The sequence below is a fragment of the Nothobranchius furzeri genome, chromosome 11, assembly GCF_043380555.1.
Source record: "Nothobranchius furzeri strain GRZ-AD chromosome 11, NfurGRZ-RIMD1, whole genome shotgun sequence".
NCBI classification, from domain to species: Eukaryota; Metazoa; Chordata; class Actinopteri; order Cyprinodontiformes; family Nothobranchiidae; genus Nothobranchius; species Nothobranchius furzeri.
The window spans coordinates 52,122,631-52,139,471 of NC_091751.1; the positions used below are offsets into that span (position 1 = coordinate 52,122,631).

At 40.6% G+C, this 16,841-nt stretch overlaps 1 protein-coding gene across 1 annotated transcript in view; it reads left to right on the forward strand.

The window, feature by feature from the left end:
* Positions 1-298: 298 nt before the first annotated feature.
* The window catches only part of cdh2 (cadherin 2, type 1, N-cadherin (neuronal)), a 70,471-nt gene continuing 53,928 nt past the window's right edge, over positions 299-16,841 (forward strand). The window contains exons 1-2 of the mRNA XM_015956829.3: positions 299-559; positions 2,052-2,160. Of these exons, the coding sequence (XP_015812315.3) occupies positions 500-559; positions 2,052-2,160 (169 nt within the window). The 5' untranslated portion in view covers positions 299-499. The remainder of the gene's footprint in view (positions 560-2,051; positions 2,161-16,841) is intronic.

Sequence of the window (16,841 nt, forward strand, 5' to 3'; positions counted from 1 at the left end):
GGGAATTGCAGTCATAAATTTTCCAAGAACACCATCAGAGCCGCATCTTCAAGTACTTCAACAAAAATGGGAAGACAAAAAAAGAAAAAAGAAAAAAGAAAAATAATGGGGCGATGAGAGGAGGCGGCTTTCTGGGCCCCAGTAATTACATTTGATGCGTAACCGGAAGAGGGCGACAGAGAGGTGGGCGGCTTATTGCCTAGCGGCCGGGGTTGGTTTTGTTTGTGAGCCAGACTGGATGGGAGGGCGCAGCAGCCTCAGTACCAGGCAGTGCTCTCCCTCAGTACGGACTGGATAGACAGATAGAAAGAGGAGGAGGAGGAGGCTCACACATTCATGCTGCCGCCGCCGCTCCTCCTGCCTTTGTCGAGCACGGAGCTGTACCGAGGCCACTCATAATCCAGTGGGATTTTCTCTTGATTTTTTCCTCCTAATTAAAACCGACCATCTTTTATTCTACGGATTCCGAAGCGAGAGGGAATAAAGGAGTGACGTACCAATGTACCCGTTCCACGAGGGCAGCGGGCTGCTTTTGCTGCTGGTCTTAGCGGGACTGCAGGTAAATGTCATCCCGGAGCCGACTTCCTGCCGGACACTTCACGGTTCTGTTGCTGCTGATGCTGCTTGTTGAGTTACGAAGCGGCGAGTTGGTAGCTCCTCGCTGGGCACTTTGCACCGCCTGCAGCTGAGAATTAAAATAAAACACTGCTGGTCATGGTCTAGAATTGCCGATAAAAGTCGCTGGAGCCTGGCTTTAGCTGCAATTAATCGCTCTCGGCTGATTTTTATTGAACGCTGACGCGAACGAGGCCAAAAACCGGACGCGCATTCGAATTAATCAAATTGAGGATAATTTGAATTTACGAGTGTCCCTTGTTGAGTTGATCGACGCAGGCCTTGATTAACCCACATGTCTCTCTGTTATATTTAGTTTTAGTGTTTAATATTTATGTGGAATGCTGCAGTATGTTCGCGTTAATTCGCTCCTTGACTGGTGGAAGTCGTTATATTAACAATGTAAAGCGCACTACTCCATATTGTCGGTCTAATCCAGTTTATGTACACATTAAGGGCTATTTATGTTCCTTAACATTACAAAAACAAACTTACAGGTATTGTTGCGTTTATTTAGTGTTTTCTTGTCTTGATTGCATTACAACTCTGCCCTGTTCAAGGAAGAACAGCAGTTCGGTTGCCTTGTGTGTTAACATTTGTTTATTTAAAAACAAATGGACAACCTGCTGCCATGATTTGAGGATACTCTACCCCCTCCTCGTGCTTGCATTTTCCATTTCAAGTCCTCTGATTAGAAATGGCACAGTGCTCTTTTTCACCAAGACTCTCCTCATTTTGCTTTCTCCTGACAGTGCATGCAAGGATAAAAAATCAAAAAAATCAAAAAAATCCAGGACTGTGTTCATAAGAGTTTCACTTTTCTCCTTTCCCCCTCCTGAAATAATTTCCTAAAGAAATATTGAGCTTCAGTTATTTTGATGTGTTTTTCAGTTTATCTGCAACCACTCTTAATCCATTCTAAAGACATCTCGAGCAGGTTTTACTTTTTTGAAGCCACACACAAATACAAAAAGGGAGTGTATTGATTAGCTGTTTTCTGGCAGTTCTCTTTGAGAAAAATAAAAAGAAATGGTAGTTTTCAAGTGTTTATTCAGACACACAAATGTTTATTCCCTGCTCTGTGGGTTGTTAGCATTTACTTTTATTCCCTTGTTCCTCTACTTCAAAGTGAATGGTGTTTGTCCAGAGCGGTGTGTTGATTGGGGGGGGGGGGGGGGTGCCAGACCCCATCCCTGTTCCTGGGCCCCATTTCTGGGACAAATGGAGCTTGTTCTTGCCTAGCCGTGTTTTTTGGCTAATGCTTAACCCTTTTGGCCTCATTATCCTAATTGCAGCCCCCACTATAAAAACAACAGATGCTTTTGTACAACTGGGGGGAATTCAGAATGTGAGCAAGAGGTTCTGGAGACAACAGAGTGCATTTTTGAAGGTTGATTTATGACTCATTTTAACCCCTCTACCCCACCCCATTACAGATTGCAGTGGAGGCCAGGGGTGCCCTACCATGCAGGCCAGGCTTCTCTGAAGATCTATACACTGTCGTGGTGCCAGATATCGCAGAGAAAGGATGGCCTCTTTTCCACGGTGAGTGGTGGAGAACCAAAATTCTTGTTTCGTGCAGGATGCCTGTTCTGAGTGTGTTTCTACGCTGGCGTGTGCATTAGTTCAGTTTGTCTGCCTCTATGTGTGAAGTTTCAGGGGGAGGATCTGAACAAGGCTGACATATTTAAACAATTAGCTTCGGTGCAGTTGTGCGGTATTGCTACTCATGTTGTTTGCCTCGTTAACCAGCCTCTAACGTTTTCCCTTTTCTGCACCTTGTTTGAGTTTTTGCTTTTCTTCATGCTTGGCTCGTAACATGCATCGATTTATAAAGGCTTGGTTCTACGTTGTGTTTGCTCCTTTTTTGCACATGCATAAGCATTTTTTAGATGAATATAAACTTCTGGCTGTGATTTAAAAAAATAACTTTTTGGTTGCACTTTGGGACATTCATAATGTGCAATGAAAAAAAAATCAGTTACCAACAGATTGAAATACTTAAGCAACTTTAACTGAGAAAGTAATCTAGTTATTAAAAATTCCATTTCTTGGCCTTGTGTATTACTTTTATTGTATAATTGCCATTATTTAGCAGTTGTGTTGGATTACTGCCTCGGCGTTGCTATGTATGATTTCTGCTATCTCTGTGGACTTTAAAGGATTTTGCTTGACTCCAATGGTACTTAAATGCAGTTTCTGTGATCATAAATGTGTACAACTTATACAGATATTTGCTTTTGTCCATTTTGCAGCAACACATCTTCGTCAGAGCATGATGCTAGCAAATATGAACCTACCATGAAATGATGCACAGGTCTACAGGCAGTAATAAAATCTGGAATATATCACCAGTGTGTCATTAGAGTGGATAGGGCTTTGAGGTCATTCTGACCAGAAAGCATTCTCGTTCGTGTTGGATTTCACAGTGTGGGCCTAAAACTTACACGTAGCTGTTGGTGTGAGTCAGAGAGGTGGAAGGGAAAGGTGGCAGTGATGAGACAAAAAAGGAGAAAGGGAAGTAGTTAGATGGGTGGGTACTACTCTCACTGAGCTTTGCTCTTTGCACAAGTTTCCATTTGATCCTGCAGGTGATGGATTTCCCTGTGTTGGCATGTGGATGAGCCGTGACCAGGGGTAATCGGGTTCCCTTTTGTCTGGCCCCCTTTCTACCCCCTTCTATTCTTCTCGTCATCCCATCCCCCAGCGAGTTGTTGCTGTGAGGAGATTTCCTTGACCGAGAGGGGCACTCCTGTGTCATTGTGATGCAGCAGGGCACAAACAGAGTGGGACGATGTTAATGAAACTCAGTTCTCTAATGAGAAGCTCCTGTGGCACGTTTTGAAAGACAAAGCCCCCACAGTGAGGAGTATTCCTAAAGTTTTCCTGCTTCGCTGTCACCATGCTGGTTCGGAATATTGTTTGTGACCAGTTGCTGAAGCCCATTCAAAGTGTTGCTTCTATAGCCACCTGTGGTACTTTTTTTCATTAGCTTTGCCATTTCTGCCCTGAGAGGCCCCAAACATGGACTGAAACATCAGCGAGAACGTTAAACAAGTCTGAAAGCATTACAATAAAATATTCAGCCTTTACCACGCTATAAATAACACACTCAGCTAATTCCAGCAGACATGGACGTCTCCTTGCGTTATTGATGAACGCTCACCACTTGCACGTCGGTTCAGTGGGCTTATTTGAAATAGGATCTGCTCGAGCATCTGTGTAATACTATCAGAAGATCGTGTAGGATGTCAGTGATCAGAATCCTGCTCATATTATGTTTCCTTTTGATCCCAGACACATCTTAGGCACAATGGGGCGAACTGCTAGATAACTTAGTTCTGTCTAATTGCATCACTTTTTTTTCCCTGTATCCACTGGGAGAATACACATCCTGTGCTCAGTGTGGAAATGGTGGCCATTGCCTTGCAAACAGTAGGCATTGTATGCAATTTAAGGAAGACCTCCTGGGATTTGATAATGCCAATTGTGGCCTACCAGCTAACGAATTTACACGCAGTTAGGTTGGCGTCGAAAAAGAGCTAACATTTAACTGGTTCCATGGGGGGTTTCTGTAGAAATGAATGGCCCAGTAGGACAAGGCTTCTTCTATGAGAACTCTCCTCCAGTGATCCGTTAAAGGGAGATTGAGCTCATTGTTTGTAATGCAAAACCACCTTGCTTTCATACCTGAAATATTTGCCTGTGTCTGATACGGAATGGTGAGAAATGACCACACATTATTCCTATAAACGCATGAAGCTGAAGTCTTTACACATCCGGGCAGTATTTCCTCTGATCTTGTTTAGATGTTTGATAAAGTGACTTGTTTTACTAGATTCCATTTAATCGGAGGTAGGCTGTGACTGCGGGTGGTTTGCCCCTGGGTGTCTAATGAAATTCTGGTGGCTTTGGAGAGCTGACACATTGTGCCATTTTTTCTTTCTGTCTTGATGAAGTCTTTAAAGCAGAGAAGCAAAGCAAGTCAGACTGAGCATTATTCAGCAGAGGTTTCCCTCCATAAAAGTAGGTTAATGAAAAGCCCAAATGCTTAATTGAGCCTAATAGGTCCTCTTATTCTGCTGTTCTGCAATCTCTACCCTCAATTTTCTATTCTGAGTTCATTTTTCTTTCCTCCACCCCTCAACCTGGACTTGTACTTTTTTCTTGACAATTATGCAAGCTCTGGCAATGGAGAAATAGGTATGCTAATGGTACACTTTGGCTTAGGTTCAAGTGCTTTAAATGTGAAGGTGACAAACGAGTCCTGTGAGTTGGCGCCGCAAATCCATGGGGGGTTGGTTTTGGGGGTTGATTCAGGGATTTACAATTGACCAGTTTAATAATGTGATTGAAACAATTAGCGTAAATGTCCACAAGAACGCTCTCTTGGGATAAATATGTCTAGGAATTTGCAGCTAATCTATCATTAAGAATAATTACCCCCCCCCTGCTGTGTTTTTGCAAGGCTAACCTCTTGAACAAACCAGATTTCACCCTCTTTGACCGTAAAAACATACTTGTAAAATGTACATTTTGGTTTTACTTGTGAGCGGTTTTATGTTCTGGTTCTCTTTGCTCTGTTTGAGGTTCTGATGTTGTCGACTGAAGCCGGACACTCTCACATGTGTTTTTAGGGGCCCCAGCATTTGGTGAGCAGTGACCTAGCTTAACCCGCTCATGTAAACTGGGGCAAGTACTCAGTGACAAGTCAACTCTTTTTTTTCTGGTCTCCCGATTGGAAATGAGGCTGCTGGGATTTCCCTGATGAAGTAGAGAAGAAAGACAGACCAGTTCCAGAGGTCCTGACATGTCACGGGAGGCCACAAATCCATGACCTTATTTTACCTTGTGGTATTGTGACCTTAAGGGTTGATCGTCCATCTTTAGAGAAATAAACACAGACACATTTCTGGGAAACATGAAGATCTCAGAATTGGGGGATTTTCAGATGTATTATTATTAATTGTCTTCTAAAAGCATTATAAATAAAGGAACTGACAAGAATAGAACCTCTGCTAGAAACAATGACCTGCTGTCAAAATCTTGGTTTTAAACTGCACTAGGTATGTTTTAATCTGCCACAGATTAATAATTGAATCCACAAACAGACTTTTGTATTGTTTGAATATTATTTTATGATGATCTTAAGAGCTCTCGTGCCTTGATTTGGAGAAAAAAAAATAGTTTAAGAGCAACATGAGGCGTTGCGAAGCTTGTGCAGCTGCTGCATGCTTCACATACTTTCTTTGTCACCATGGGGCATCGTGAGCAAACTTGTGGTCATCTTTATTTTGTTTTTCATGGGCTCTGTTTTTGATTTTTAAAGCTTAGGCTGCTGTTTCACTTAGTTTGTTTGAAAGGGTAGTTCATTTCCCCATCCCCCTTTATTTTTTCTTAAGGTGGATCAATAAATTCAGGGTCTTTGTGTGCTAAGATCAATATGTTGTATTGAAGGCTGTGCTTCAATACCCAGCCGAGGCATCACCCACATACTGGGGCTGGGTTTGTGTTGCTCCTTATTGTATCCCGTGTACATAAATTAGATTGTTTTGCACTGTCACTCTGGCATTTTCTTTATTTATTATTTTTTTGTCTTCCTTTTTTTCCCGTTTTGAACACATTGGCCCAGATACCCACCACATATTGTGACGACAGATTGAATCTTGGCTCTATGCAGATCTGGAAAGTAACCTTATGCATGTTGCCTTGCCTACATTCTAAAAAGAGTCTGAGTTAGATGAGTGATGATTGGTAACAAAAATCTTTATTTTTTTGTCTTTTTGCAATTAATTGCAGTACTTAGATCATATGACGATACGATTCCTATTTCAAGTAAATGTGGCTAAGTAGGGCTGAGTGATGTGGTCTGAATATTTTTTGGCAGATTTTCAACATGCAATGCACATCTCAATATTTTCTTCTTGTAAATAAATACAATGGCAGCAAAAAGATCAGTTAAAAGGACTACATCATGCAAAATCCACTTTCTGAAGCTTTTGACCATGGTATACTATTATTTCCTCATCAAAATACTCCCAATATGGTTTTTGGCCTCACTCAGAATCAGAAGGGTTTTATTGCCATTTGTGCAAGAAATCACAACATACTGCTGCAGTAATTGGTGCAAGAAAAAATTAATGATGAGAAAAAATTTGAATTAAGAAATAAACACAATGAAATAATAATAGTATAGGGAGGCAATAATTAGAGAAGCAGCTACTATATACAAGTCAGTGTAGGTACAGGTCAGAGCGGATCAGTCCAGGTGCCAACACAGGTGACTGAATCTGGAGTGGGCAGTTCTATGATTGTCATTCCTGAGTCCAACTACAGAGAGGAAAAAACAGTTTTTGTGGTGAGTTTCTGGTCCAAATTAATCGGAACCTCCTGCCAGATGGAAGTGAGTCAAAGAGACTGTCCAAATGGCTGAATGGGGCCAGTTTGCATCATTATGCATCGCCTCTCCCCATACAGGTAGTCTCCAATCCAGAGCCCCTCTTAACTTGGACTGTAAACACTAATCCCCAATCTTTCCAAGTAGCTAGTGGGGAGTTCAATCCCCACAGTTGTTAAAATGTAATTTCCTCATCTAGTCTGCACTTGATATTGCCTAGAATGTGAAAACACATTTTTGGCTGCTAGAGGTACAGGAATTAGCTCCGTCGTCCCAAAGAAGAGTTTAATTGATGTTATCTTCAGGGTCTCTAAAACATCGAGTAAGAATGATTTTTTTCTGTGACCGTGATTTCGGACAGCTTGCTGGCCACCGCCACTACCAAAGTGGATTTTCAGATAGATTACCTCTTCAAATCATCATTATTTCAAAGTTAAAACCACCCGACGGATAGGCAAGAGTGTTGAGTAAAACCAAACCGCTAACTGCTAGTTGTTAGCTGAACGTTAATGAAGTTTGGTAGTTGAGTGTTGGGGACGGACTGGGACAATAATTCATCCCAGCCTCCCTTTCTCCATTTGTGTGTGTGTGTGTGTGTGTGTGTGTGTGTGTGTGTGTGTGTGTGTGTGTGTGTGTGTGTGTGTGTGTGTGTGTGTGTGTGTGTGTGTGTGTGTGTGTGTGTGTGTGTGTGTGTGTGTGTGTGTGTGTGTGTGTGTGTGTGTGTGTGTGTGTGTGTGTGTGTGTTTTTTAACTTTGTTTTTCTTCATGGTCCATGATGCTTTGCTGTGAATCTAGAGTTACATTATGAAATAGGTGGAATTCACATGGTTCACATTCAGAGAAATTTCTGATGTATCATAAATCTCCCACCTCTACAGGATGCCTGGTGCTACATCTGACAGAATAAGATGGTATATATTTTATAAATGTCTGACCTTTTTTATATTTGCTGTAAGTTAGAATTCTCCCTCCACATTGGGAGGCAGACAGGTGTTTGTGGAATACCTAAATGTCAGAACAGTGTTTTGTAGCGAGCAGATATTTACTTCACAGCTTCCCATCACCTCTGCTCATATCACTCTTACCAGCTACAGGCTGCGCCCTCTAACACCAGCACTGGACTACATGTCACTGACATTGGGCTTCAGCTGAGGCGTTCCTCACTTGAGCCTGAAAGTGTAGGGCGTTTTGTCCTTGGTATATAATTAGTTTGCTTGGCCCAGAGAGCTCTTGAAGCTGTGAACAAATAATTCTGGTGACGACCACTTCCGCAACCATCTGCCTTTGTTAACTTTGGATTTGAGAGAAAACGACTAGTGCTACGTAATCTGGCTGACTGGTGAGACGCGCAGGTTTACCTTTGGTGGGGTCGAGCATAACTCCATGAAAAATCTTAAAATAATCTCAAGGACTAGATCGGATTTTGAAGTGAACCCTTTTCATTGTTTTTCTCCTTCACTCATTCGTGTGTTGATGTTTATGGATAATTTGGTTCTGAATCCCACCTGAGCTTCTCCATCTATCATGCGCTGCTGTAAAGGTTTTTAAAACTGAAGTGTGAGCTTTCACCTAAAAATCAGCCAAGAAGAGATGGGGTTTATTTATTCTACTAAACCAATCCCCCCGGTTGGTTTGGGTCATTACATGAAACGGATCCAATCTCATTCTTGGAGACTGCGTCTTATGCGATGATTTTGATCTATATTATTTAATTTGAAAGAACACACAGATAGCACATAGCATGACCCTGCTGTATAATGAGGTCGTGTATAAATAGCTATATTGACCTGACTTTCTGCATATGGCTGTGTGAAACTAGGAGAGTGTTATTTTTCACAAGTGAAACACTAGAAGCAGTGTGGAAAAGAAAATGCCAGCTTGCACCTAGAAGACAATACATCAGCACTATGGAGTAAACTGTTTGCTTTTTCAAGGGCTGATTTTGTGGATTTCAGTGCCATTTTTCTTCTGTGGGACAGCCCTTTTTGGCGTGTAGAGAAAACGGTTCCACTTCTTTTTACTGATTTTAACCTTAAAAAAAGGATACACGTCTGTTTTTTTCTTTCTTTCCCTTATCTGGTTATTGCACAGTGACGCTGTACAATTTTTGCCCCATTTCTCTCTCAGCTGTGCTTGTTTGTCTCATTATGCTAAGCTGCACGAGTGTAAAGAGCTTCGTCGTCATGTGTGAAATTGGCAGGCACATGAAAGAGAGCCACTCCCATTTCCCCACAGCTTTCTCTTCTTTCATTTAAACCTTTTGTTCCTATAGCGGTACATTTAGAGCTGCCTTTTGTCGCTTCTAAACAGACAACCTTGTGTTCATTTGCGGCTCAGACATAGATTTGACATCGGTACCTGTCTCGCATAGCTGTGAAGGGGAGGCAGCAGGCGCGCAACAACGTCTTTGTGTGCAGCGTCAGACATGGAAGCTAATACTGGAATGAATATATTAATGAGTGTGTGCGTGCAAATGTGGAAAATAAAGACAAAGCCTTGCTTTTAACCTTTTTCTTGATGCAAGTGGCACACATCAATTTCCGAACCCTATGTTTCGTTTAAGCATCTACATGAATTTGCATAGTATTCTTCTGACAACAAAGGAGAAACTTGATGCAGGGAAACATTAACTGACCCAGATACTGTAACTGTGTTCACAAAGACCAGTATCCTGGCTGGGAAGAGAGGTCTACCTCCTGCAGGCTGCGCAAACTATTGTGTTCCAGCACAAGCTTCAATTTCAATGCTCCAGCTCTTTTCTGGACAGTAGCCTCTGATTTTGCTAATCGTGTGACATTCTCGATCCATCTTCCTTTTATTCAGCTCTCTATCACCTCCACCAATTATTTCCATGTTTTCCCTTTCCGCGTTTCTTCCCGTCAACTTCAAAATGGGGAAGGGGGGAGCTCCCTTGTCTCCCTGCGGTGATTGATGTGTCGTAATTGGGTAATTCAAGGACAATACTGTAGCAGTTTTCTGTTTTACTCTGCAACTGAGTTTGTTTCCTGCAGTGACCTTGGTTCTCTCGTGGCTTCAGTCATGTGTGTGATGTTCCGTTGTGGTGATGTGGTAGTAGTTTTGATTCATAGCTGCAGAGGTTCTTGCAGGTTTTTAATGGCACTAAAAGTGAGTTATTGTGGTCTGTTAAAAAGATTCTTGAATATATGTGTTTAGAAAAAGCAAACAGATCATTCAGCTTGGCGGATTTAGGCTGGTGGTTGGGATTATTGATTTCCATCATCCCCTCCAAACCGTTGTCTCATCAGATGAGCATATGTTGCCTGCCAGATTACTTGTCTCAAGTGATCTACTGTTACCAGCCCATGCTGACACTAGTGTCTTCCATCACCACAGATATTATAATTGACCTGCAGCAATTTCTAGTCTCCATTTCAGTGCACACTACACAGTAGTGAACAAGTGATCGCTCTGTGCTCAGCCTTGTCCGAGTTTATACTATCTGTTCTTCTGTCGATATTTACTGAGGCATTAAAGAGTGTGCAGCATGTCGCCAGTTTATTTCCTGTAGCATTTCCACTAAAGCAGAACATGAGTTGGGGTGGGGGTTAGGAGTCCTACTGAAGAGCTGACTGCTGCAAACAGAAGATTTGTTGATATAAAAGGCATGATTATGTTACGCGGTGAAACATGCAGCAGTTATGTGGATGTATTTAGGGCAGATGAGTTTGAATTTGGCTTTTGATTTGTATTTCTCTTGTAGGTAACTCGTAATGTTTCCTGCATGATGAACAGATAGAGTTAAATAAAATAACTGTTTTCTGTTAAGTGAAAAATTGATATTTTATCGATTTCCTAATGAAAATGACATCATGGCACCACATATTGGAAATGAAATTAAAAAAGAAAAATGTGCATTATTTGCTCTTTTTGCAATTGTGGCAAAAATCTAGATAATTTTCATATATATATATATATATATATATATATATATATATATATTTAAAAGCATGCTCAGTTTTCAAAGTTTCTCTTTATTTTATTTTTCAATAATGTCCCATTAAGATAAAATAAAAAGTTAAAACTCCTGTTCATGGTCTCTTCATCATTTATGATGTGAGTAGAAGTCTCTAAATATGGACCTTGGCCGTATAAAAGGGTTAAAACTATTGGAATACGTTTTAAAAAATAATTTGTATTTCCAGAATTCTGATTCTGGAAGTAAAATATTTCACATGGAAGAAATGTTATTGTTGACATGAATTGGAATGCTATGGTGGTAGGCTGGTGAAGGTTCTCAGTGATCCAGATTGATAATCCAAAGGTTCAAATGAAGGCAACAGGACTTCTTTGGTTTCTTGAAGAAGTTTCACTTCTCGTCTGAGGAGCTTTGTCAAATAAACATTTTCATGATGAAAACTCCATAAGTGTGGTCTGCTAATATTTAGGCGTATGTGTACAGCAAGTGCATATACCCACCAGCACACCCCGTCCTAAAAACCTTTACCTGATTATTCCCCAACAACACAACTCTCAATCCTTTTTAGGACCTGCGTCAGCTTTTCACTCTTACATTAAGCGATCTAAGCACTGTGACCTTTGTAGACGATGAGCTTCGTTCCACTGACTTGGAAGAATTCGGAATAACAGCCTCAACCATTAATTCATGGTATTGCTAACCATATGAGGGCTAAGAGCCAAGGTTATTGACCTTTCATGCCTGTCACTAGTGATAGAGAGAACCAGACACAGGAGGAAAATGAACTGAGCTTATTAAGAAGCTGGACTTTGAATCAAACCCGGGATGGGTGGGGTGGGGGGGGGGGGGGGGGACTTCACTGTCTACTTTCTTTTTTAAATTTAAATAATTACTTTGCTGCAGTATTTGAAAAACTTCCCAAGAGCACAACTGTAAAAGTGGCGTTACACTTAATCATGCTGTCACGCGGATGTCTCTGGGAGAACTCGTGGTGCAATAAGTACCTGAAGGATTAACGCACATCTTAAAACGAGGCTTTGCTAACATCAGTATTTTCAATCTTAGAGGTTCAAAGCCAAAATAAGCTTTTTTTACAGATGAGTGTATGCATATTTGTCAGACATAATCTCCCACCTAAAACACTGTGAAGTGATTATGTAGGCTCTATATATTAGCTGGTTCTAATGCTCTTCAAATCAGAACTGAAGTCCTTATTTTTTCTTATGGAAGAAGTGCAGATGACGGGGCAAAAAAGGAAGGAAGCATAAAGACTGATACGACTCAATCAGGAAGGAAAAGCAGCTGCATTTATCATCGGCGCCGTAGTCATTGTTCCTGTATTTATATGTGCAGGAACTAGAATTATTCCTAAATTGTGAAATTACATTTGCTGGGACTTTTTCTTCCATCAATGCTTATTTCCATTAGAGAAGGTGCACTTCTAAAAAGAAATTGGCTGTTTAACTTTTTCTAAGAACATTGAAACAAAATTAGGCTGACAAGCATTGCATGGTTTATGGGGTAGCATATAAAAGATGAAATACAAGAAGATTTAAACTAATCTGCTAAAAGCTGACTGGCTCCCATTGGCCTTGTAAAATGGAATTGGGCCTCTAAAGATAAGGACCTGAGTTGAGCTCTCTTTCTCAAATTCTTTGATTTTTCCACTTAATGTCTTTAAACCCTCCCACTGTCCTAACGGGTGTGACCCCGCGAGGAAAGTTGACCATTGAGTTGACCAATGGTTTATCCCTTGAGGTCCACGTGGCAGGGGTGAGGTGGTGCTCACTCCTCACCCCTGCCACATGGACCCAAGGGATAAACCATCAACCCTGCTCAATGGTCAACTTTTCTCGTGGGGTCACACCCATTGGGACAGTGGGAGGGTTATATCTGGTCCCAAACAGAATTGAAGCATTTACTTTGCCAGTATTTCATTGGGTGGGACAGTTGTTTTAAATTATCAGTTTTTTAAATGTATTCAGTTTTATCCTTTATCTTTCGGTCATATTTTTGAATTTAATTGTGTGTTACTGTGGAAAAAATGTAAAACAAGTAGACGTGTTCTTGAATAAAATAAAGTGTGAGAAGAATGTTGTATGGACTGCAGGAATAAAGCCATAGACAGAAAAGATTGAGCACTTGTTATTTCAGCCTTGTCCTCCCCCAAAGCTCCCAGTCTCTAAATCCCAGTGGGAGGCATGCATTTATATTGGATCAACATGCTATGATGGTATTTTTTTCCCAGCTCCCCTTGTTGTGCTCATAATCATACTTTGTCCCTTATGGGGTGCAACTAAAACCATTTTTATTGACTCTGGAGGAGCTTATCTCTGCCTGATGTACTCTGATGGGAATGTGGTCCTTTAGTTGTATATGGGATCACAGGACCATCCCAGTGGAAATAAAAAATAGATGAAAACAAAGAAGTTTTACCGTAAACATGTTATAATACAGCACCCCTTGTGTTAGAATAATTCCAATATTGTACGTTTTCCTTTAGAGTGTGCAGCCTAAACATTGCTAGTGTTATTTTCTTTTTCAGTCTGGCATTTGGAGCAAGAACGAAAGCGGAATTACCAACATTTTCTCCACCAATCCGTAGTAATTATTTAAAAGAACCTCAAGAATGTTTGAAGTGTTTGAGGCAGGAGTGCTAGATGGTGATGATGATGATGCAAAAAGGAATAATGAGGAGGATTGTGTGTGCATGTGTGCACTGCATGCCAGTAGGGTTCATTTGTGTGTCAGGCATAACCTATTTGAATACCCAAATGGATTACTTATCAAAATGTACGGTTTGTACCCCAAAAAATAAATGCAGAAATCTTGCCCTGTGGGTAACGGAGCTGAGTAGGAGTGCATATTTTGGCTATGAAAAGCTCCATGTTGGTAAAGCTTATACCTCAGGCTGGGACTGCAAGTAAATAAGTGCCAGCAACAGAATAATGAGAAATTAAAAAATATCATTTTGGGTACATTCAAACCGCAATTGAATGTCAATCCCTATTTGAAATTGGATCAAAATTCCACTATATTCTCTTTGCATTATGGCCGTATGTAGAGCTGAAACAACTAATCGATTTTATCGATTATAATCGATTATTAAAATAGTTAACAACTTTTTTAGTCATCGATTAGTTGTTTAATAATCATATTTTACCGCATAAAGTCTATTTTTACCACAATCTGACATCGGTTACAAGCTGTTAAATTTGCCGCCAGTGTGTGGCAGTAATGAGCCACTGATCTACCAGTGGAGCCGTAGAAGAAGAAATGAGCCAATGAGTGCCCTCGGTTTTCATGACGTATCACGTTACTGACGCTCATCTTGCTGTGAGAGATGGCGGAACAAGAGGAAATACGGAAGAAAAATAGAAGCGACAAAACTGAAGAGAAACCCCGGACAAAAACCTCACGAGTATGGCAGCACTTTACTCTAGATGCCTTGAAAAGACGGGTGACCTGTAAAATATGCAAAAACCATCTAGCATAGCACGGAAGCACGACGTCCCTAAGTGAACATTTGAGACGAAAACATGTGGGGGCTGATGCAGCAGAGGAAGAGCACCGCGGTCAAGTGAGCCGTCATTTGGAAGAGCCAGCCTGGTAAGTAACAGAAAATAAACAAGCTGGACTTAGTGTTTTAGCTGAGTTCGTTATACTGGATGTTAAACATGTTTTTTTGCCGCGTCAGTCTACGGTGTTCTACTTCTGATTGACTAGATGCCATCGTGAATGTCCTCCGTGTTGTGAATCATGCGCTTGCCAAATTCAGAACGTCTGTTTATAAGAATGTTCTCGTTAAGAGAAAAACGGCACAAACCCATAACTATGTTCCTCATTCAAAAAAGGACAACTCCGCGGTGAAAAATTTACAGACGAGCTGTGTCCAGGTGAATATAACGCTGCATAGTTGTACGCTTTCAATTTTTAAATACAGGAGAAATTCAGAAAAAGTCATTTTTTTACTATTAAAAGGCTGTTTTACCGTCTAACGCTGTAAAACGCCTCACAACACATTTTTATCATGTTTCTTAAACAGTATTACACAAAATAAACATTTTTCACATTTCTCTAGCTAATTTAAACACTCCCGACTCAAACTAAAAACCTCATGAGCTTCTTACTTAGAGCTTTTTAATAGTAAAAAAATTAGAATTTTTTCTGAATATCTCCTGTTGCGGGCTATTTTGTAGAACGTAACCCTCAAAATAAATGATCACTGTATATTGTTAATTAATTCAAATAATATAATATTGATTTAGTGTTGTAGTGTGTGTGCTGCTTTATTTTATATGTGTACTTATTTCAGTCTATTTGTGTTTCTTATGCAGAAAAAAAACAAGCAACGATGGACAACTACATGGGGAACAAGACACTCACCCCCCAGCAATTCATACCACTTACAAACTCTATTCTAAACATGCTGGTAAAAGACATGAGGCCACTATCCATGGTGGAAGGAGCAGGCTTCCAGCTAATGCTAAAAAAATATTCTGGACTGATATTTTGCACTGTTTAGCTCATTTTATACTGCTGACTGTGTTCATGTGCAATAAAATAGATTGCAGTCAACTGCACAATTCTCTTATGTTTTTTTTTCTTAACTGAAATGCATCCATCACTTGTATAGGTTAAATAGCTAAACAATAACAAACCGATTAATCGATTAATCGAAAAAATAATCGACAGATTAATCGATTATGAAAATAATCGTTAGTTGCAGCCCTAGCCGTATGTGGTTTAACGACTACATGAGACACGTAAACTTTGTAAGTTTTAATTTTAGCTTGTTTTTATCTCATCGGGGATTCTCATGGAACTGTCATTTTGTGGTCTGGAACCCAATGCTACACTTTAAACCAGTTACTTAAAGCATGTTATGCAACTTTTTTCATATTTTTAAATAATTTTCTTGAGCCAGTATGCACAAAAATGACCCTTTACAGGGTCAATGAAGTGTCACCCAGACCCTTACTGCCCTCTGTGGCCAGAATACCACCTTTGCAACTTCAGAGTGCCGATCCGGTCCCTGTTGGACTTAGTAAAGTGGAGCTGACATGCTGACAAGCTCTGCAGTCTGCTTCCAGAACATTTCCTGCTTGTTTTCGATAGTGGACACAGCTGATTTGTTTGATTTATTGATGAATAACTCCTGTAGAAACTAATGGAGGCTGGTAAGACACTTCAGCTGTTAGATTAAAGGTATAGCAGTGAGTCTTTTTCTTCTGGGTGGATCATCTGAACCATTGGTCTACATAACTGTCAATCATTCTGGCGAACCATTCACGCAAGGCCATCATCGTATGTGCTCGTTGCTGGGTAGTTTTCACTTCCTGTGCATGTGCAAAGCGAATGTTGGGCTCCCCACAGACTTCTCTGTCACCAGTTTTCTGCTCAACGGGTAAATTAAAGTTCGGCATGCTATTTGGAGAAATTCATTTTGGATTACTGCTAGAAGAAGTTGTAAACTGAGTCTGCACAGGGATAACTGGGCATTCTCTCTCATACACATTTATCTTTTTTCAAAACGTGGAGAGGGCAGTTCTTTCCCGAAATTCAGAAACATCCTCTGTGTTACCTTTAAGGTGTTAAAAAGATGAATGCACAGCAAGGAGACACGTTTCATTTTTGGTTTTACTAACTGAACAATAGGGGGTGCTAAAAGCAAGCCAGAACTCCATAGTATCACTTTAATTATATGGAAATTGAGTCACTTGGATAAAATGACACTTTCTAAGTTTTTGTATAGTCGACAGTTGTGAAGAGAAAATGGACCAAAATGGCATTAAATATGTTTCTCATACAGTGCTGTGGTTGTGGATGTTGGTAATGGATTGAGACATTAGTTCCATTAACCTGCTCACTCTCCTAATGCTCTGCTCGATG